At 43.4% G+C, this 21,463-nt stretch overlaps 2 protein-coding genes across 4 annotated transcripts in view; both read right to left on the bottom strand.

Annotated features, from left to right (window-relative positions):
* Positions 1-5,058, bottom strand: part of TXNDC11 (thioredoxin domain containing 11) — a 57,467-nt gene extending 52,409 nt beyond the window's left edge. Inside the window, exon 1 of the mRNA XM_031687231.2 lies at positions 4,681-5,058. Coding sequence (XP_031543091.2) covers positions 4,681-4,925 — 245 coding nt within the window. The 5' untranslated portion in view covers positions 4,926-5,058. The remainder of the gene's footprint in view (positions 1-4,680) is intronic.
* A 5,513-nt stretch (positions 5,059-10,571) lies between these two features.
* Positions 10,572-21,463, bottom strand: part of ZC3H7A (zinc finger CCCH-type containing 7A) — a 32,267-nt gene continuing 21,375 nt past the window's right edge. For all 3 annotated transcript variants that reach the window (XM_072942191.1, XM_072942192.1, XM_015239122.3), the window contains exons 15-23: positions 21,135-21,235; positions 20,526-20,707; positions 20,050-20,126; positions 19,140-19,273; positions 18,624-18,729; positions 15,970-16,078; positions 14,107-14,240; positions 12,316-12,479; positions 10,572-11,488 (exon numbers count right to left, since the gene is read on the bottom strand). In XM_072942191.1, the coding sequence (XP_072798292.1) occupies positions 11,299-11,488; positions 12,316-12,479; positions 14,107-14,240; positions 15,970-16,078; positions 18,624-18,729; positions 19,140-19,273; positions 20,050-20,126; positions 20,526-20,707; positions 21,135-21,235 (1,197 nt within the window). In that variant the 3' untranslated portion in view covers positions 10,572-11,298. The remainder of the gene's footprint in view (positions 11,489-12,315; positions 12,480-14,106; positions 14,241-15,969; positions 16,079-18,623; positions 18,730-19,139; positions 19,274-20,049; positions 20,127-20,525; positions 20,708-21,134; positions 21,236-21,463) is intronic.

Below are 21,463 nucleotides of genomic sequence, written 5' to 3'. Positions count from 1 at the left end.
ATGGAAAACAAACAGCCAGAAGGCAGACTTAAACCCAACCATATCAATAATTACATTAAACATAAAAGGACTAAACCCCCCAATTAAGAAGAGATTATCAGGCTGGATAATGAAGCAAAACCCATATGATATCTAAAAAAACAAAAAACAAAAGCCCACATTTTAAGCATAAAGACATAGACAGCATGAAAGCACAAGGATGGAAAAAGACAAACCACATAAACAGTAAGCATAAAAAAGCTAGAGTAACTCATTAGGTGAAAGGATAAATAAACTGGGGTGTATTCTTACAATTAAATGTTACTCAGCAATTAAAAAAAGAACTGACACATACTGTAACTGGAGAAGTTTCAAAATAATTATACTGAATGAAAGAAGCCAGATGCTAAAGAATTTGTATAACATGAACACATTTATATGAAATTCCCAAACTGGCAAAACTATAATGAGATAAATCACATCAGTGGTTGTCTGGAGTTAGGAGTCAGGCGGGAAGACTGACTGCAGGAGGGGCACTGAGGAACAGTGCTGATGAGAAAAAAGCTTGGCTGATCCGTCACCTCCCCGGTGAGGACTACCCTGATGACTACCGAAGCAGGTAGCTCTCAAGTTTTTTCCTCTCAACTTCCCCTTAGCTGCCTTCATAGCCCTCACCATAATCTGTGACTTACTTATATTACCTGTTTATTAACTATCTGTTCTACCAGAGCATTAACTCCATGAGGGCAAGGACCCTGGCTCTCTATCACTGTTAGATCCTCATTGTGCAGCAGTTCCTGGAACTAAGAAGTTCAGTAATTTGTGAAATGAACAAACCTACCCTACTCATCTCAGCTGAACACAGGTGAAAGCAAATTAAACACCAATCCATATAGACATACATTATTAAGAACAATCTGAAAGAATCAAAATGTTGGAAGGCCCATTTGCCTTACTAGGGATGAATCTAAGGACGACCTAATTGTGTTCTAAGTTTACATGTGTTCAAATGAACCTGGTTTCTCAGAATATAGCAAAGTAGCAGGAAGGAGGAATAGGACAGAAGGCAATGCCAGCTCTGAGATAGGTATGCAGCAGCCAGCCAGATATTTAGAACCAAAAAAGAAAACACACAAATTCCCGAGGCCTAAGCTACTCTGAGAGCTCTGGGTCATTTAGTTTGAGGGAAAGAGTCCACACCCTTCTCTACATCTAGAAGGTGTCAGCTTCCTGAAATGAGACAGTTTTAAATATATTACTTCCCTATTTTAACCAAAAATTATTAACATCATAAAGTAATGCTATTAAAAGAGCAAATTTCCTGTTTATTCAAACTAACATTTTAACCCCGCAATCAGGGAGCTTTGTCTATGTAAAAGATCTTTACGACATGAAAAACTCAGTCACTGACACAATAATTCAAAAAAATGCTCACTGAGCAAATGTCACTGTGCTTCAGGCACTGCACTATAGGTACCAAAGCCATAGGAGCAAACATGTGCTCTCAAGCGGCTGACTTTCTCAGGGAGGAAGACAGGCAAACAACCAAACCTGTAAACAAACACAAAACCACACAAAATGATCACGCTCTGCGGGAGAACTTAACAGGGTGATGTGACGGGGGACCCGGAAGCTCCTCAATGGGGTGGTGGTCAGAGTGGTATCATTTCAGCTGAGACCTGAATGACACGAAGACAGTCATGCAGACGGGAGGAAGGCCTAGCAGCAATTAAGTGACACATTTTCAACAGGTACAAAATTCTACTCCAGGGAGGGATTATTTTTCCACTATTCAAATCTCATGTTAAGTGTTCAATAACACAACCTGAGGGAAAACACAGGTCTGTGACATCCAAACAAAGGATAACCATCAACTTAGTATTGTTGCTCTGCATATTCAGAACAGCTCAAGTAAGCGAGCCAGATAAACCTGTGGCCCATCAAACGGCAAACATTAACCAGGCAAGAGAAACATATACCTCTGCCTCATCAGAAACATTCACAAGTTTCCACTTAACTCCTCAGTTTGCTAGTTTTTGAGAAACTATACCTAGATCAAAGATTTCCTGCAGCTTTGAAGTCTAAGTCTCAGGCACCCAAAACTCAAGGGTTGGTCACAAACAAGGAAGGCCTGCTGCAACTCCCAAGTTTTGTATGAGATTCATACTCCTTCCAAAGAGGATCTGTAGCAGCTTTGCGATTACAAAAGGAAATAAAACAAAATGAATATATACCCATATAGATAAAGAGACAGATACACAAATACACACACGATTTTCTCCCTCCAAATCAGGGTAAAAACAAAGTGAGGCTCAAGTCAGGGAGAGTAAATGGATAGAAAGGCAAGTAGGACAGAGATTAAGTGCCCAGAAATGCACAATTATTAACAGCATTTCAACCCCAAACCAATCTTTTCTTAATGCTATCTGATTTGAACTCAGCTAAGCAACAAGACACTAAAGAGGGCTGTCACTTATTTCAGGCCTGGAACTATTAATAAAAATCAAGTTTTAAAAACTCTACTCTCCTTTAAGCCTCTATCCTCATTAACACAAAGATCTTAAAAGTAAAACAGGAAAAGAGGGGCAGAAATGTTACAGTCAGTTGTAGGGCGATAAAATAGTATCATAACACCATTCAATCAAAGACGACTCTAAGAAAGCCAGCCTAAGTCTATTAAAAGAATGTCAAATTCGCCAGGGGCACAGAAAGGAGCTAGCCAGGCAAGTAGCCTGTTCACTGGCTCACTCCCCTTGTCCGAAGCAGGTGGGGATCTTGCTTGGTCTGCTCCAGTAACTGGATTTACACTCTTTCCTCTTCCTGAAATCTCAAAGGACTTTCATATCAAGTCATGTTGTCTCAGAACACTAGGTATTATTACTACAGACAGATAAACTGATGCAAGTAAGCTCCCCACCCTTAGAAGAGAGAAAACCTCTCTCCCTAATTTGAACTCAAATAATTTCCACGTTGCAGTAGTCTGCCTTGTAAAACACTTTGTGTAATTTTCCTGTGCTGGACATGATAAAGAACAACATTAAGAATCTAGTTCCTCACAACATTGATTATAAATCAATAAAAAATGATTATTATAAATCAATAAAATGATTATAAATCAATAAAAATGTTAAAAAAAAAAAAAAGAACCTAGTTCCTGATAATAAAGGATTCAAATTCCAGGTCAGCCACTTAATAGGTGGATGTGATTTGGGGCAAGTTTTGCAACATGACCAAAGTGCCACTCCGTGTGTAAACTGGAAGGGTATACCCAGACTTTACTGGGGACTGAGACTTAAGTGATCCATACTAGGCTCTCAAATTATGGGTTAAACGAATAAATACATTCATGTAATCTGTAGTTCCCAAATAGGCGATTCTGTTCCCCAGGGGACATCTGGTACTGTCTAAAGACATTTTTGGTTGTGACATCTGGGGTGGGGGGCCAGGACTAGGGGGCGCTTCTGGCATGTAGTAGGTAGAGGCCAGGGATGCTGCTAAACATCCCACAATGTATAGGAAGTCCCCCACAACAAATAATTATCTGGCCCAAAATATCAACAGTACGGAGGCTGAGAAACCCTGCTGGTAGTACAGCACCTGGCACATGGCAAACACTCAATGGTAGTTATAACTTACTACTTTCCACTACAATCCCCAATCCTTTGACATCTCTTTGACAACAGGAGCCACATATTGTGTTTAACAGGCTCAATAAAAATGTTTCCAGTTGAAATCCTCCTCTTGGCCAATATGCCAGTCAATGGCAACATAGATTTAAAAACTGGAGTCCCAGGAGATACTCTGTGGATTTGGCAGGCCAAAAGTACTCCTGAAATTTAAAGTAAATTTCCTAATTGTGTACTTTCCCAGAGAGAGACACGTTAACTTTTTTTCCTGCTCACTATGCTTCAGCCTACTCAGGCCTTCCTTCTAGTTTCAGGAAAACACCAGCCCTGTCCAGCCTCAGACCTCTGCACTCGCTGTTCCCTCTACCCTGCACACTTCCTCCAGATAGCCCCAACGCTGGCCCCTTCCTCTTCCTGGGTGAGTTTCCTATGTAGCTCCCTTAGGAAGGCCTTACTGCTTCACCCTCATCGCTTCTATTTCCTGCACAGCACTTTCTGAAGCCCGTCAAAACTATATTAAATTTCCTTGTTTACCGCCTGTATCACCCCATGAAACGGAGAGCAGGGGACTTTTACCTTCATCGCTCACCTGGATGAGTGCTCCACACACAGTAGGTGTGAATAAATAATCGTTAGATTGCTGAGTGCATGAATTCTCAACGCCTGGGACGCTAATGGTCTGCACCTACCCAAGGCACAGGGGAAATAAAATGGGAGATAAATGAGGGTCCTACAGCCTGGGCGCACACAAGTGACAGGTGCACCCCCAAGAAACTCCAACAGGTGACAAGCAACTCCCAACCTTGCCCACCTTCGCTGGTACTAAAATACGAGGAAAGGGCGCCGGGAAGCAACCCCAAACCTCGCCAAATGGCTGGCTGGCCGGGGAGGAAGGAAAGCGGTGAGCAGGGCCGCTTGGCGGAGGAGGGTTAAGTCCAACGCTCCAGGCAAAGTCAGGCCTGACTTCCCCAGAGGCCACTACGACCCTCGACCCTGAGGGCCTCAAGCCCGTCACGCGCCCCAGGCCGGGACGGCGGGCTCCAGGCCGGGGACTAAGGGTTACGGACCGCCTCACCTGCAGGTGAACTTGAGGGCGAGGAGCAGCGCGCAGCCGAGCGCCACGGCCCCGCAGAGCAGCTCGGGCCGCCGGCGCGCCATGAGGGAGGCGCCGCGCAGTCCGCGGCGGAGCCGGCCCTCGGAGGACGCAGCCGGGGCCGGGCTGAAGGAGCCGGAGCCCGCGGGGCCGCCGCCGCCGCCACCCTCGTCCTCGGCGTCGTCGCTGCTGCTGCTGCCGCCGCCGCGGCCTCCGCATTCCGACATTACATGCTCCCCGTCGCCGGCTTTATACCGCCGCCGCCGCCGTCGCCGCCTTGGGCCGGAGGGCCCGGCCCGGCCCGTCGCTCCCCAATCCCGCAGCTCGCGGAACCGGCTAACCCGGACCCTCCACGTCAGCAGGACAGCCGCCACGGCGCCCGCCCCCGCGCAGGCGGCTCCGCCCCCACCCGCAGAGTCTGCGCGGACACCGCCTGGCAGCCCCGCCCCGCGGAGAGCCACGCCCTCTTGCTCAAGGAGTCTGCGCAGACCCCTCCCCGCCGGCATTGCCGCTGCAGCATGGTTATCCTACAGGCCCCACCCGGGTTCCTGCAGTCTGCGCAGGCGCCACCGTCGCCACGTGCCCGCCACCCCGTCCGGGTCCACCGAATCTGCGCAGGCGCGGGCGCGTAGCTTCCCGCTACTCCTACCCCGGGTCTGCCCCGCGCTGACAAAAGCAGCCTCGGTTTCCCGGGAGTCCTCGTTTTGACCCTGTGAGTTTTAAGAGCCGTAACGGTGACAGCAGTCGTGTCTGATAGTGTTACTACAGGTCTGGGAGGACGTCCTTGCCGATTATTATCCCTGATTAACGGAAGGAAAACACGTACAGAGGCGGAAAATGCCCCCGGAACGAGGAATGAGGCTGGAAATATCGTGGCCTCGGTTTACACATCTATAAAATGGGGGTGGCATCAGTACCGTCCTCACAAAGCTGCTTTGAGGATTTAATGAGGATTTAATGATGGATTTAATGAGGATTTAATGATGGAAACTGCTGGGCTGATAGGGCATGCTCAGTAAATCGTAGTTACCGTTGTCTCCCAGTATTCATGACCTGCATTAAGTGCTATGAGCCCGAGCACCGTCTCCCAACACCAAGGCCCTGGGAGGAGGGTCTTTGCCGCCTGTACTCACTTTACAGATTGGAAAACTGAGGCTTGGAAAAGCCACCTAACCGAGGCCATAAACCTAGTAGGCGAGGAATTAAGACTCAAAGGCAGTCCTCCCTGGTTAATTTAAGAAGCCGCTCCAGTGACCCACTGCTGACTAAATCCTCTAACTCTAAACGTTAGGTCCTTTCTAAGTAAGTTTTGTGATTAAAAACTACAAGTCGAGGAAGGATAAATTGTGATTTTGAGAGTGACAGGAAGGGATTTCCCTGAGAGAGACGAACAAATGTACCTGGGGCTAAGAGAATGTTCATAATTACACACCTGCTGGGGCCGCAGATCAAGACTAGACCTCTGCTGTCAATAACTGCATACCAGACAAATAAAACTCGGAGGGAACTAAGGCAGTATGATGCCACACAAAAAACAAAAAAACAGAAGTTGAGATGAGTCCCCACCTGTGCTGCAAGCCAGCCGAGTGACCCAGGTGCAAGGCTTCCAGGGATGTAAAACGCGCTATTAATGGCCACCTTGCTGAGTGGCCCAGAGCATTCAGTGTGTTAACCACAGAGGGCCAACGTGTTGGTAGCTAATATTCACCTGCCATTTTTGCTATTTGTTTTCTGTATCTCATGTCTTTTTTTGTTCCTTCTTTACTCCCTCCTTTTGTATTAAGTGGATATTTTCCAAAACACCCTTTAATTCCTTTACTGATTTAAAACTTTTTTTTAAAGTTATATTCTTAGTGGTGGCTCTAGGGATTCAAAATACATTTTTTCAGAATCTATTTCAGATTTATACTAACTTAATTCTGGTAAGATATAGAAAATACTCCAATGTAGCTCCATTTCCTCCTCTTTTATGCTATTATCACTCTTTTTAAAAATCTGTTACAAACCCAATAATATAGTGTTATATTATTATTTTATATTTTATTATATTATTATCTTGTTTTAAGCTAAGAAGAAAAAATGTGTTTCAGAAAAATTTTAAAAATACAGTAACTTTATTTACCATTTCTAGTTCTTTTGATTTCTTTGTGTAGATTTGAGTTACATGATGTATTACTAACAAGAACAAATATGGTCTAAAGTCACCAATACTCATTCACTGTACGTTACTAGGACAGAGTCCACCCTAAGCTTCTATAAGACACCTGTTGTTTGCACGGGCCTTTATAAGGTTCAAAGTACTTTTGCTCCTTGTGGGTTATCTCCTAATACCCATATCTTATGTCAGTGCAGGGCAGGGTCCCACAGGTCAGGAGACCACCCTGGATCAGTAAAAGAATGTTTCCTTTACTCTTCTCTTTCAAGACCTCTGGCTGCTGCTCTGGCACCAGATTTTCTTCTGAAACAATGATAAGTTCATTTCAGAATACTCCAGGCCATCTGGGTCAGGTGGCACTACTCTACAAGGTTAGGTCTGCCCTAATGTGTCCACATCAACCAGTAGCTAAGCTTTCATGGCCACTTTTTTATACCATTATTTAGGTGGCGGCATTTGAGTAGGGGGCAGGGGGGGAGATATATCTCCCAAGTATTAATCCTTTATTAAGACCAAAGAGAAATAATGCTTGTTGACTTATTTTTTTAATCAGCGCTCTTTTCCTTTTTTTTCATGTGCAAATAATCATCATTTCCCCCCTGCCCAAAATTTTATAATTCTGTTTCTGTCTCATTACTACTGTTTCTAAGCCAGATCTGGTTATTTTTAAGAGTGAGTTATGATGGTAAATCAGAAAGCAATGATACCCACTTGCTTCAAATATTTTATTCTACTTTGTCCTTTCACCAGTTTCCTTAAATCTCAGTCTCTGGTTTGGTATTCTGTCAGTGTTTCTTACACAAGAAAACTCATATTTTACACTCTGTAGTTTCAACTAACTTTTTAAAATTGAAGTATAGTTTATTTATAATATTGTGTTGGTTTCAGGTATACAGCATAGTGATTCGATTATATTCCATTATAGATTAGTACAAGATATTGAATATAATTCTCTATGCTATACAGTAAATCCTTGTTGCTTATCTATTTTATGTATAGTTTGTATTTCTTGATCCCTTACTACTAATTTGTCCCTCCCCACCTCCCTCTCCTCTTTGGTAACCGTAAGTTTGTTTTCTATGTCTGTAAATCTGTTTCTGTTTTGTATATAGATTCGTTTGTATTATATTTTAGATTCCACATGTAAGTGATATCATATAGTATTTGTCTTTCTGACTTATTTCACTAAGCATAATATTCTCTAGGTCCATCCATGTTGCTTTAAATGGCAATATTTAATGCTTTTTTATGACTGAGTTAATATTCCTATATATATATATGGTATATATACACACATATAGTGCTTGTTAATTGTTAGAGCTTCCAGGCACTTACTTACCAAACAGGATGTGCCTAACAAGGTACAGGTTGGCAGGTAACCAGGAGGGAGCCCACACCTTAAGCCTGGGTAAATCTGGACAATGGTGCTATTTCTTGGAGACTTTGTATCAAGATTCTAGAGCTCGCTTTCCAGAAATTGACATTTGTCCCTTGCAACAAATACTCACAAGAAACCCATATTATATTATCTCTAGGTCAACAAAGGAGTGTTTGAACCTGCACCAAGTCCCCAGGGAACATGCTCTCCTTCAGTTTTCCAATTGATGTAGGTCCCTGGAACTAGGTGGAAATACAAACAGTCCTCAAAGAGCAGATGGCTGGCCCTGGGAAGGGTGAGGGTGAGAAGGGTGAGCACTTCTGGCACCAACCTGCCCACCTAGGGTGCTTCCGTCATGGGTGGGAGGACGGGGCAGAGGAAGGAGTCCTAAGCATGGTCAGGATCCACCTGCCACCTCCCACAGGCCACTCCAGGGCTGATGGGGGCGGCTCATTGCAGCCAACAACTTGCATGTGAACTTTTCCTATTCACAAGAGCCAGAAAGGGTAAACAACCCAAATGCCCATCCACAAAGGAATGAATAAACAAAATGTGGTAGATCTGTAAAATGGAGTATTATTCGGGAATGAAGGAATGAAGTACTGATATATGCCAAGCGCGGATGAACCTTGAAAAGGTTATGCTCAGTGAAAGAAGTCAGATACAAAAGCGGGCCACACAGTCTATGATTCTACTGATACAAAATGTCCAGCATAGGCAAATCCATAGACAGCAAGCAGCTTAGAGGTTGCCTACAGCTTGAAAAGCAGAGGGAGTGGATAGACTGGGATGTGGGTTTGGTTTGGTTTTGTTTCTAGGTAATGAAATATTCTAAAATTCATTGCAGTGATTGTAGCACATTTGGAATCTACTGAAAACCATGGATTTGTGTTCTAAAATGGTAGTTATTCGAATTGAATCTCAATTTGTTAAATGTTGAGGAAAAAACCCACCCTCTGGAGATAAACATACAAGTTGACACACTAATTGTCAGTTTCCCCTGCTATTAATATTGGGGTTTTGTTCCTTTGTCCCCGCCACCACCACCCCGCCACACCACTCTCTCCTCCTTGCCTCTTGGATAGGGGTGTGGCTTCACCCTGGAATTAGCATTGACCCCCTGATGCTGTGGCCAGCAGGGTTCTTAGCTGAAACCAGAGCAAGAAACTGGGTGATGGAGGTAGAAATGAAATTTACTGAAAAGATGGGTCAGAGCATAGAGAACTGTGAGAAAGCCGAAGCACAGAAAATTCGGAGTGGGGGTGGGGGCAGGGTGAAAAACAAAAAAATTCTCATCTTAACCAGTCACAGGATTTCAAACTTTAAGTTTCTAGCCCAGATCCCAAAGGTTAAGACAACCAGCTTTTAAATCTGCAAGCTAAAACAGGGACAACTTTTTAACATCTATTCTCTCTGGAAAAAGAGGACAAAAAGAGTTTGAAAGTACGGAGGAGAAAAATGTAATGAAGACCATCAGACTAGGACGACCTAGCAGAATTATAACGTTGCCAGTCTGTTCTGCAGAAAACGTCACTCTGAACAGACGACTTATTTGGCAAATAAGATACACTCCTAATGCACCTGCCAAATAAAACTGGTCCCAGCTGCCTTCCACGCAGGGAGGGAAGCCCGTCTCCCGCTGTCTTCGAGGAGCCGCCTCTGGTTCTGCTGAGTGCGCCACTTCCCTCTCATCTCACTACTTGCAGCCACACCCTTCCCTCCACCCAGGCTGGACTCAACTCAGAACAAAGGCCCTTTTCTGTTTGCCCCAAACCCCACTGACTCAAGGTTGTCATGAGAAAGTGGGTTTTGGGTTCGTCAGCCCTTCCCTCCGACTCCCACCCTCAAGAAGGCCACTGCACTGGAACCTCCTTCTCGTGGGGTGGCGGGCCCACGCCGGGCGATGACTCTCCTCCCTAGCTCGCCCGGTCGGGAGCAGGTCTGGCTCTCAGAGGACAGCTCAGCCCTTTCTTTGTCTCTGCCAGCCCGTCCTGACCATGCCTTCACTGGTCTTTCAACAACCAAAATGGCCCTCTAGAGGGCGTTGTGCTAGGTAATTGTCTCCGTGGAATCCCACAGCCCGTGTCTTAGCTGGCCGTGGGTCTCCCTGTGGTCATTCATCTGAGTGAAACACAGAAGGGCCCCCAGGGGAGTTGGCATGTCGATCAATAAGAGAACCTTTGAGCAACCGGAACCAGGAGGAGAATGGGACAGAGTGAAAGTTGCCACCATGTGCCTCTAACTTACCTTTTGTCACGAATTGCTTAAATAAAAGGTTAAAGTTTAGTACCTCATTTCAAAAATTCTTTGTGGGGAAAGGATTACACCAAAAAAATGAAAGACGTCTATATATAAAATCTTTATTACAGGCAATATTGGTCCATACACTACACGATACCAACAGTACAAGTTTAATCTTTCAAAATCATCATTTAAACAGCAAAAGACCAAGAAATAAAATTTGAGTCAACTGATTATTTTTCAAAATAGTCTCAATGCACATTATCCTCAGTTCCCTTATTATAGTGAAACATACAAATACAGAAAAATACCCCATTTAACATATACTAGTGTTAAATGGTTATTTGGCTTAAAATCTTGAGTTAAGAAAATCCTTTTTAGCAACCTACATACAGAGAAGTAGCAAACTTTATTATATTAGACAAATTCATTCCGCTTAAAACGTGTGGAGAATTTCATCCATCAGGTGTTCTGATCCTAGTACAGTGTTTCTCTCTCACCATCATGGTTCTTATCTGAGGGACCAACTCAGGAAGTCGTCCCAGACATAACTTTATCCTCTTCCCCAACACAATTCATCCAAAAGTCTGTTCAACAGATGACAACCGGCAGCGGTCACTTAGCCATTTGATGCCAGCGGTGCCGTGAGAGCCTGGCCAGACCTGTCAAACAGCCCGTTTTCCTACCTACTGTGGTTGCTGCTCAGGAGGGACGATAGACGCCAATACAAGCAGAAAATCTGCAGCTCCTCTGCTACGTGCCTTAGAACACTTTCAATTTTTCTGGTCAATGCTCTGATTAGGTAACATACATACAAGCCAGCGTATTAGTTTAAATCTTTAAACAAAAAACTATATTTTCCAAAGTCATTATCATTGGGGGCAATTAAGTGATCCTTCCGGGCTTTGTTGAGCTTCATCTTTAGGGCATCTCTTCTCTCTTCCCACTCGTGGAGCTCAGCATTGCCATGTGCAAATTTACAGCTGCTTCCTTCCGTGCAGGTGCCATGCATATACCTGTCGGGACAAGTCAGCGTGGTGAGCGAGCATCCACGACTTGTTTCTACAGACCTTTAAGTGTGCTCTTGGCCACCTTTATGATCTGCACAAAACTTTTGGCTCAAGATCTCAAGCCTAGAAAAAATGGCTAGTTTATAGCCTTGACATCTGCAATAGAGAAATTAGTACCTGAAACCATCTAAATGCAGTATTTAGTGAAAAACACTGACTGCAAAAGGAGGGAGAGGGAAGACTAGACCCCTTCCTAATGCAGTGGAAAGAAGTCAGGAGTGGCAGGCAGTAAAAAATGTCTTCCACAGTTCTACGTATCACGTGGATCTAAATTTGGAAATCAAATAACAAACAGCAACGACAAAATGAGGGGCAATTCAAAATTACCTCACTTTTCGATGAAGAAGTCCCTAAGTAAACTGAAAGAAGTGATACTCATATTTTCCTTTGACCTGAAAAAGTTCCAGGTTTACACTTGAAATATAATTCAAAGGCTGTTTAAAAACTGATGAACATGTACTACAGAAAAGGCTGTGGTGAAGGGTCAGAGAATCACTGCTCAGCTCGGAGACTGGGAAAACCTGAATGAACTTATTTCTCTACTAGGTTATCTTAAGATGTCTCGTGCCAGGACGGGCAGACTAGTGAATCTTTTCACGTAACACAGAAGAGTAAAGAAACATTCAAGGAGCACCTAGAACCTCGAGCCCAAACCCAAGCATCCAGGACTAGAAGACTTTTACCACCCAGGTATGCTGTCTTCTGACATGATGACTGTGAAATTCATGCAAGATCACCAGTTTTCATGTGCGGAGTGGAAGAGACCTACGTACCTATCACAAATACTAAAATACCCTGTTGGAAAGCGGTGCTGCCAGCAGTACTGGTCGTCTTCGGTGTGGAAAACCTTTTCTTTGTGCTTCTCTGAGGAGATGTGGCCTTGCCACTGCTTCTCACTGTTACAGTTCTTCCCACACATCCAGCAGTGAAAGTCCACCTAAGGTGCACAGAAGACACACGTCCCATCAGTGGGTGCCATCTGGGTGAACCGTGGCAGGTCACACGTGTGTAGGACACCAGGATGACTAGACATGACTCCAACTAAGACCATGACTCTCTTCTTGGGGAGCCCATCCAGTGTGGGGGTAGGAGGGCGTGGGAAGCTAGGCAACATGAAACTCAGTCAGAAGCAGGACCAAGAGGGTCCCAACAGTGGGAGGTGAGCACACAGGAGGCGGAGAGCAGAGGGATTGTCAGGGCTGGGTGTCCAGGCAGTCTCTGGCAAGGAGCTGGTGTGCACACAAGGGTGTCTGTAGGCAGGATAAGGGGCCAGGTTCAAAGGGGGACTCTGGGCAGGCTTAATACCACGAGGAAAAGCAAAGAGGTGTGAAAGCCCTGGGTTTGCCCACTGTGGAAGGAAGCAACTCCGTTCGTGCACGTGAACTGAGCACCTACTATGGGTCAAGGCTTGTGCCAGGTGTCAAGGGAGTCCACATGCTGGAAGGATGCCACCCCCGGGGCACAGAGCCACACAGAAGGAACTTGGTGTTGTCACAGATGCAAGCTTGCAGTGTTTGGTATTTCCCAAACGCCCTGGGTAAGAATGATCTGCAACACTGGATAAGAACAGGTTCACAGAGACAGGTACATCTCATGACCCAGCAAGTTGGGGTGACCCTGCTCTGGAAACCCAGGTGGCACTTAAGAAATGGTGGTGAGGGAACCAGCACTGAGCCTTGGCAGAGAGGGCAGAGTTCACAGGGCGTATGGTGGGAAGAGACACGGGGCAAGGCCAGGTCATGGATGTGACCTGGATCTGTCAGACTCAATATGGAAAGTGGCCAAAAAACAAAACAAGAAACACCAGCAGAATAACACAGATGCCTATCAGTTTAAAAAAAAATACCAGGCAGAACTACAGATTAGGAATAAATAGTCAAAGATCTGTAAACAAGGCCTGGAAAAACACACACTGGCTCTGGTCCCTCTGGGAAGGGGGACAACTGGGGTTCCAACTTTATCTGTGACATTTTATTTATTTTACAGAAGCAAATACAACAAACTGTTAACATCAGTTCATTTGTGATGGAGGGCTTAAGACAGTCATTGTTATCCCCTTTATGTTTTTGAAAAATTTAAAACAAAGACAAAACATGGGTAATTTAATGTCTCCATAGGACCCAGAGGCCGAGGCCAGACTGCACGAGGGTGAGGAAGGTGAGGACGCGACTGGGTGGGGAGTGGCAGCCCACACGTCCCCAGCACCTTCCCTGGCCCCGCCCTGGGATAAGCACACAGGCGCACCACACATCACACTTTGAGGCCCCAGTACAACCACCCCCTTGGAGACCATCAGTAACCTGCTCAAGGTCACAGGCTAGCTAGTACAGGCAGCAAGCAGGACTCAGACTCACAACTTTCTGGCTCCAGAGTCAGAAAAAGCATCCGGGAAGGAGTTTTTAGGATGGCGAACCTTATACTAACAGCAGGGAGCCCATGCAGAGAGAAGACGAAGATACCGGAGGAGGGCAGGCCGGGAGCGAGGGAGCCCAGTTTAGGAGAGGCTGGGAAAGAAAAGAAGGGCTTGGAAGCACAGGGGAGGCGAGCCAACTGAAGGTACTTACCGTGACTTCCGCGTAATCTGTCGGCATGTGAATCTGTTTTCCGTTTTCTTTGTTTGACTGACTGGCTACGTCATCACTTTTTTCACTTTTTTGGCTCTTTAGCCAGAGTTCATAAAACTGCTCCATATCTTGTACTAAAGACAAATGAATTCCTTTCAGCAGCAAATACTTGAATACACCATTAAATACACACAAGAACATGCACTCTTTTTGTATCAGTCGGTGTAATTTTCAGAAGAAAATCAAGAGGGCTGAACGGAGATTGATCGCACTGGACACAGAAAGTTGGTCCCCATCCAAGCAGTGGGGAAATTCTCAGGGATAAGAACCAAATTCAGGACTGTGAGACTACAAATACTAGTTTTCAAGATTGATTAACTCTTCCCTGCATTTGCAAGACACTTTGGGTGGGTGTTTAAAGTTTAGAAACCATTTTAAGGGCATTGCTACAAGTGAGAGCCTCGGCGTGGCTTCGTGATGCCCCGTGTGTAACACTCGTTATCACTGCCATGACCACACAGGCTACCTACGTGGCTTGGGGGACCTGGAGCTGATACGTACACCACCGTTTACCGAGAAAGATGAGAAACATACTACTACTGGACCAAGACTCTGACCCTGATGGGAGTCTATCAGTCAAGTCACAGCCCCAGAGGACTGATGCTACAATTTATAACAGAGCCATGACCAGGTTCTGGGCAGTGGCTGCAAGCTGCTTTCTATTGTAAGAAGTGTACCCGGCATTACAGTCAAGTGATAAAACCAAGGTTTCTCAACCTCAGCACTGCCAACGTTCTGGGCCAGGTAATTCTTTGCTGTTGGAGGCCACCTTGTGCGCTGTAGGATGTTTAAGAACATCCCCGATTCTACCCACTAGATGCTGGCAGCAAAGCCCCACGAGACATGACAGTAAAAATGTCCAGACTCTGCCAAACGTCCTCAAAGGGAGAGGGGTATGTGTGGCAAAATCTATCCCTACTTGGGAGCCACTGTGTTAAAAAAAAAAAACAAAAACCTGGTAATGAGGATCTGGTCAAAACTTGGCTTTACTGCCTGCCCAAGTATTTCTTAACAATATGCTATCAGGCTAAGATTAGAGGTAAACTAGAAAATTCTTCTTCCTTCAGACCAGTGATAGCGGGAGTCATTGCAGGAGCCCTGAATGCAAGGACATCTTCAGTGAGGCCTAGCTGTGTGTACCACGGAAGACCGTGTGAAGGAGTCCTGCACACACAAGTTACTGAATTTTTACATGGTTGAACTATGACAGGTGACATGCTTAAATCAAACTGGTTCTTGTAACCCAGGGATCACAGCTCTTAAGCAGCTGGTAAACTTCCATCTGTTTACTTAGAACTGAAGAACAATGATCCTTATAGTAAAACCTTCTCTGGTCAAAAGTGAAAGGTCATCTGAGACTCCTCTCAAAGGCTCTCACAATCAACCTGAAGCTTGACCAAGATAAACATTCTCCCCTTGGGCCTTTGAATATGGGCCTGTTCTACCAGTAAGGGTTCCCTGAAGAAGCCTCCAATCCCAACCTGATTAATTCAGGGGTGACTATTCACAACAGGAACAGATGATCTGATTTAAGTGGCCGTGGGAGGACTGAACTTCCCCAGACTGTTACTCAGAAACACATCGATTACATCAGAGGATGATGCCCTATGTATTCATATCTAAATACGACCTAAGCCAACATAGTCGGAGGTCAGATTCTGCTCCACTGATAAAACGGTGTAACTGTTTGGAATGCAGACGGCTTTCTGTGTTCAAGGTAAGTTGGCATATTTACAGAGGAAAGAAACTTTCAGGTGAGCTAGATTTCCCAGATGTCAAGGCCACGGTTAATTATCAACTTACTCCCATTCTCCTTCATGTAAGTCCACACTTCTCGTTCCTCGGGACTATGAGCAAAGGAACAGTTTCCAACATACTGACATTTTTTCCCAGAGGCAATATGATTGCACAGCTGTATAAAAAAATATGAATATGCTCTAAGACAGAGTCCACTTAGTAAAACTGCCTAATTTTTACATATAAGCAAAATAAGCATTATTATCCATCTAATGCTGAGCAACATAATTTTTAATTAGATTAATTTGATTCTATTCAAATTGACTATAAGCCCAAGATACATGACATGATAGTACTCTTAATCCTTCTGTCTCAAAAATTTTCAAAAGAAAGTTAAGTATGAAACTGGAATATGGAACATTTTCTTACAAGAAAATGTCGACAAACTCACTCAGCATATCTGGTTTTAACACAGCAGAACATTTTATCTCCACATTGCAAGCCTCTGGCCCCTTCAGTCGGACAGCCCTTCTCTCCCATTCCTGACACCCAGGATGCCTCCTTAGCAGCACTTGGGAAGCAGTAAAGACACTGCAGACTACTCCAAAGGTACCAAACAGTGTCAGAAAAAGCCTCGGACATTTAGTTCATTTATAACCAATACTGGCAGCTAAACTTGGCCATCATTCACTAGCCATGCACTGTCTATAAAGACAATTATTCCACTAACCAGGACATCCAGTTATACAGCGTTCAAGTAATACCTCTTCTGGTTATTTGCATTTTTATTTTACAAAGTAAATACAGTGATACTGGTAGAAAATAAAGTGATAGCCATCAGCAGATCATAGACTTCCCTAAGACCCGTAACTATCGAGAACTAAGAAAACCGACATCACTGAGAGCACCTTCTTAAATATCATCAAAGTACTTGTCATCATAGAGCATAAATCTGAGTACAATCACTGTAAGCTTATCAGTTTATTCGTGTTTCAACAGGAGCTGGCCCTATATATTAGTTTACATGATAGTAGATGCTTAGCATTGTTTTTTTGCTAAAAATCAAAAAGCAGTCAACCTGTTAGCACTGCTGCTTTCTTCCCTTGGACCAATGTCAGTGACCTCACCCGTACAATTTTCTCCATGAAGTCAGTAGTCAATAAAACATTCCTGTGATGGACTTTATTATAATATTCTTTCCCCAGTCAAAGCCCAATAAGTAATTAGGTATTACTTGGGAAACAATTATCATCATCTTTCAAAGCCCAATGATAAGGAGCAGGAAGAGGAGAAGATAAGGGAGAAGGCCGCGCTGTGCTGGATTTTTACACAACGCCATCTCATGTATCTTCCCGAGGGCACAATCATTCCCACTAACAGGTGAGCAAACTGAGGTTGAGTAACTTGACTAGGGCCACTTGGGCAGACACTGAAGCCCAACCTCTTTTCACTTCACCAGACTGTCTAAACACACACACGCGCGCGCGCGCGCGCGCAGAATATTATTTCTTCTTTTAGAAAAAGAATCCCTTAGCAATACCTACTACAGTAGGAAGAGGACCAAAAAAAAAAAGGAAACAAGCTCCTGTAACAGCACGTCCGAGATTAGAGAACCATCGGTAGTCCTAGGCAGCTGCCTCATGAGCTGGAATTGTTCTTGGTCGTCTTTGTTTTAGCAAAGTTTGGAGGAACACACACCCGTAGTCTCCACTATCTTTTAAAGCACAAGATATCAGTGGTTCCAATAAACCTTCCTCCCCTTCTACATAAGCCACTGATTAAATCATTCAAATCTGTGAGTCTGGAACAACTGGATAAACACAAACATACCATCTCCTTCAAAGCCTGGCCTTGTAACCTACACCTGCATAAGTTTTAAAAAATGCAAGGTACCCCGGGTGATGGGAAATGAACCCGCCTCTTCCTCAACTCCTTCCGGCAATCCAGAGCGGAGCCTCATTTACAGGGGGACACTGCAATCCAACTGCACTGCTTCTCTTGGCAAAAGGTTCTCCCCACATTTCCTCTGCTGGGGCAGAAGGCTTCCCACCTGCCAGTGCTCCAGGTGTCCCGTCTGTGAACTCACACAGTGAAATCCCTCCAGACCCCCTCTCTTGTGAAGAGGAAAGCTTCTCCACAATCGTCTTATGACCTCGTAAGGCACCAGAGGGACCGAGATGAAACGTGCTCCTTGTGAGTGAATACTGCCGTTTTACTCTAAAGGCTTCTGAGGAACGTGCCCCTCTAACATGGAACATTTCTCCTTAGGGCTCTACCTTAAGAAAACCCTATCAAGTTGCTTTAGGGAGCATCCATTGCTTCAGTGAGAGAAACAGGCACAATGAAAACAACTTATCAACAGCATCTATAATAATACAGAAGGCCCTGGAATTGATATCAAAGCTGAATCAAATTTAAATGAAATTCTCTCCCATTTGCTCCCAGAGTAATTCATCTGAAAAATAAGCTGAGTTAGGACCATAACTTTTCTCAAGTCCATTGTCTGCCTACTTTTTCTAAGTAACTCATACAATTCCAATCAGTCTAAAAACTGACACAGAACCACACATACAAAAGGGGAAGGAAAACAAAAGGACCACTTAAATGTCATTATTACGATGAGCATTATTTAAAAGGCTCGAGTTTCCAACTGAATTACTACTTTCTAATGATTTGAAATGCCTAATAAAAAAAAAGTGGCTTAAAAATTACGTATGTACATCAAACTGTAAAGGCATTTGTTTCTTTGTGGGGAGAGGACGGATGTTCATCCACTTCTTACGTTCAATAGACATCACTCTCATCGCGCGACGATCTTTGGTCCACCTAAGAAAAATGGAGTTCAGAAAAAACAAAAACACACTGGCAAAGGCATAATATAAAGGGGCAGGTACGAAGTTTGTACCCAAAGGACCAGAGATGCTTTTCCTCAACCCTTCTAAAAGAAATGCCTTCTGATTCTGTCATTTCATTTCCTGTTGATATTTATAAACAAACATTCCCTAGGAATCCTAAACAAAGAAATGATAAAATACAGGGGAAAAAACTATTTAATTTTCTTGAATTCTTAGCTACTAAATCCTAAAAATCTCTTCCCTTCTGCTTTGCAATTAATCCGAAACTGTCTACTTTCCTCTGCTCTCTTCAAAATCTTAATCTTTTTTTCTTATATGATTTTATATCCATGAAACAGATCATTATGAAATAGGCACGATTTCCACACACACTCTACTTACGAATGCCTTGCTTTTGCACTACAATATTTTCTGTTTTTGTCTGGTTCAATGACTTGACCATTTCTCAGACACTGAGCACATACAAATTTTATCTTCATATTAAGAGATCCAGGCATTATTTGATTGCCAAGTACCTTAAACAACAAAAAGATTAGTTTTAACTGAACAGAAAACCAGGTTTCTGAGAACACAATTACTCAATTGCCATGTATTTTTTTTCCATAATAGCATATAATTTCTGTTCTTATTTGGTTTGATGATGTGATCATTATATATATGATTTGATGACGAGCTCTCCAATTTTCCACCCAAATGCAAGAGAATATGATAAAAGCAGATTACAGATGTCAAATCTTAATCTATGGAAGTCAGATTTGGAGTTAATGACTATGATTTGTGTGTGTGTGTGTGTGTGTGTGTGTGAAGTTGGTGGGGGACAGATGGCTAAAGCAGTCTGGCCAGCTGGTAAGCAAAACTGCAAACACAATCCACCTCCCTTACTCCAAGAATCCCCATAGGGCACAACCACAACTGCTTTGCCAATCAAGCTGAGTAAGAAAACTGCATCTAGAGGGAAGGAAATGGCTCAGTGGTAGAGTGTGTACTTGGCATGCATGAGACCCTGGGTTCAATCCCCAATAATTCCATTAAAAAAAAAAAGAAAGAAAAAAAAAGAAAGAAAACTATACCCTGCACTCTTGGCAGGTATTATAGGATACCTAAACTTTTTTTTTTTGATGATGATCAAAATTCACAGTTTTTTTTTCACATTAAGAATTCTTCAACTCAACAAACATTATGAAAGTAATTGGATTGTTTGTAAGTGTAATCTGCTTCTGCCAACAACTAATGTCAACTAGGCCATTCCAGAAAGGGTACCAAATGCAGAAAGTACACGAGGAAAAAATACCTGAGCTCCAGGTACCTTTGCTTCCAAATTTTGCCAGTATCGTTTAGATTCTTGGGCAATAGCATCATGCGAGATACCTGGGAAATGCAGGAGCCTCTCTTAGATTCTCTGCACAGTAACAGTCACCAACCCAGACACAGTCAGACTCAATGCTTTAATTATCCCCACTTGGCATAATCTGTCATCAAGGGTGAATATACCATTACTCTTCCTCAAAATGGACTATTTACAAATGGAGCTCTCGGAGCCTTCTGAGGACTCTTTCTTCCTCACAAATCCATATTGCACATATGAACTGGCATCAGCGATTACTTACATGAGACCACACTCTAAAAATGAGGTAACTATACAGTTGAAAGCTCAGGCTACAATCAACAATGTTACCACACCAGGTTGATGGTGAAGGGTCTCCAATACCATTTCAACAAACCCTGACTGCTCCTGAGAAGACATTTCTCAACCATGCACAAACCTACCTGTTTCATTTTGCAATATCCAGACTTTCAGTTCTACAAGACTATGTGCATAGAAGCACTCATCTTCCCTTAAACAGCCATATCGAACCTCATGTCGGCATAAATCAAGCTGACACTGACCATGAAAAGAACGTATTTTGGAATATTTTACTGTTGTCTCTCGCAAGATGTGAACAAGGCACCTAAGAGGAAAATGGAGTGACATTTTACAATTGTTCTGCTGTAGCTTTAAAAAATGTATATACGCATATAAAATGTAAAGTTCTAGACTGAAAATACATTTTAAATTTTTATCAGAAAAAACAAACTATATGCAACTGTTGGATTAACTGGGGAAGGGAGAGGATAATTATACAGTAAGCTATAAAATACCTAAATCCATGTCATGAGAGGCTATAAATCAATGTTCCTTTTCTGTATTGAATATCAATTAAATAATTCATTTTTTAATTCCCAGCAAAACCTATTAGCCATTTAAAAATAGTCATCATCTTTCAAAACAAAAACAAAAGGAGAGGGGGGATTGCCTGAGGAGATAAAACTCCGGTTTTATTTGGAGCTAAACAGAATCTATGTTGTCACTATAAAAGTCAGAAACAACCAACATACTTATTGTCTTCAAACTCATGCTTTGTAACCGGATGAGAACAAGAAGTAGAATTATCTTTGTTTCTTTTACTTATCATTCTAGGCTTATGATCAAAACATTTCTGAAACAGAGAAGAAGAATTATCATAAAAACGTAATACAAAATGCATCTTTGGTACCATACTTAGTATGTGCATACTTATACATTACATGCTTATACCAATTAACACTCCGTATGAAGTCTCAACATCATTCTTAGGGATAACGGCAGTAGCTAGAGTTGCTGAGCGAATGCTTTATCATATGGCTGGACCAGTGCTAAGGTACTTTATACTTCTGGGCCTGCAGGT

Source organism: Vicugna pacos, chromosome 18, assembly GCF_048564905.1.
Source record: "Vicugna pacos chromosome 18, VicPac4, whole genome shotgun sequence".
NCBI classification, from domain to species: Eukaryota; Metazoa; Chordata; class Mammalia; order Artiodactyla; family Camelidae; genus Vicugna; species Vicugna pacos.
Note: the sequence above shows the minus strand (reverse complement) of the source record. Positions and strands in the feature narration are given on the sequence as shown.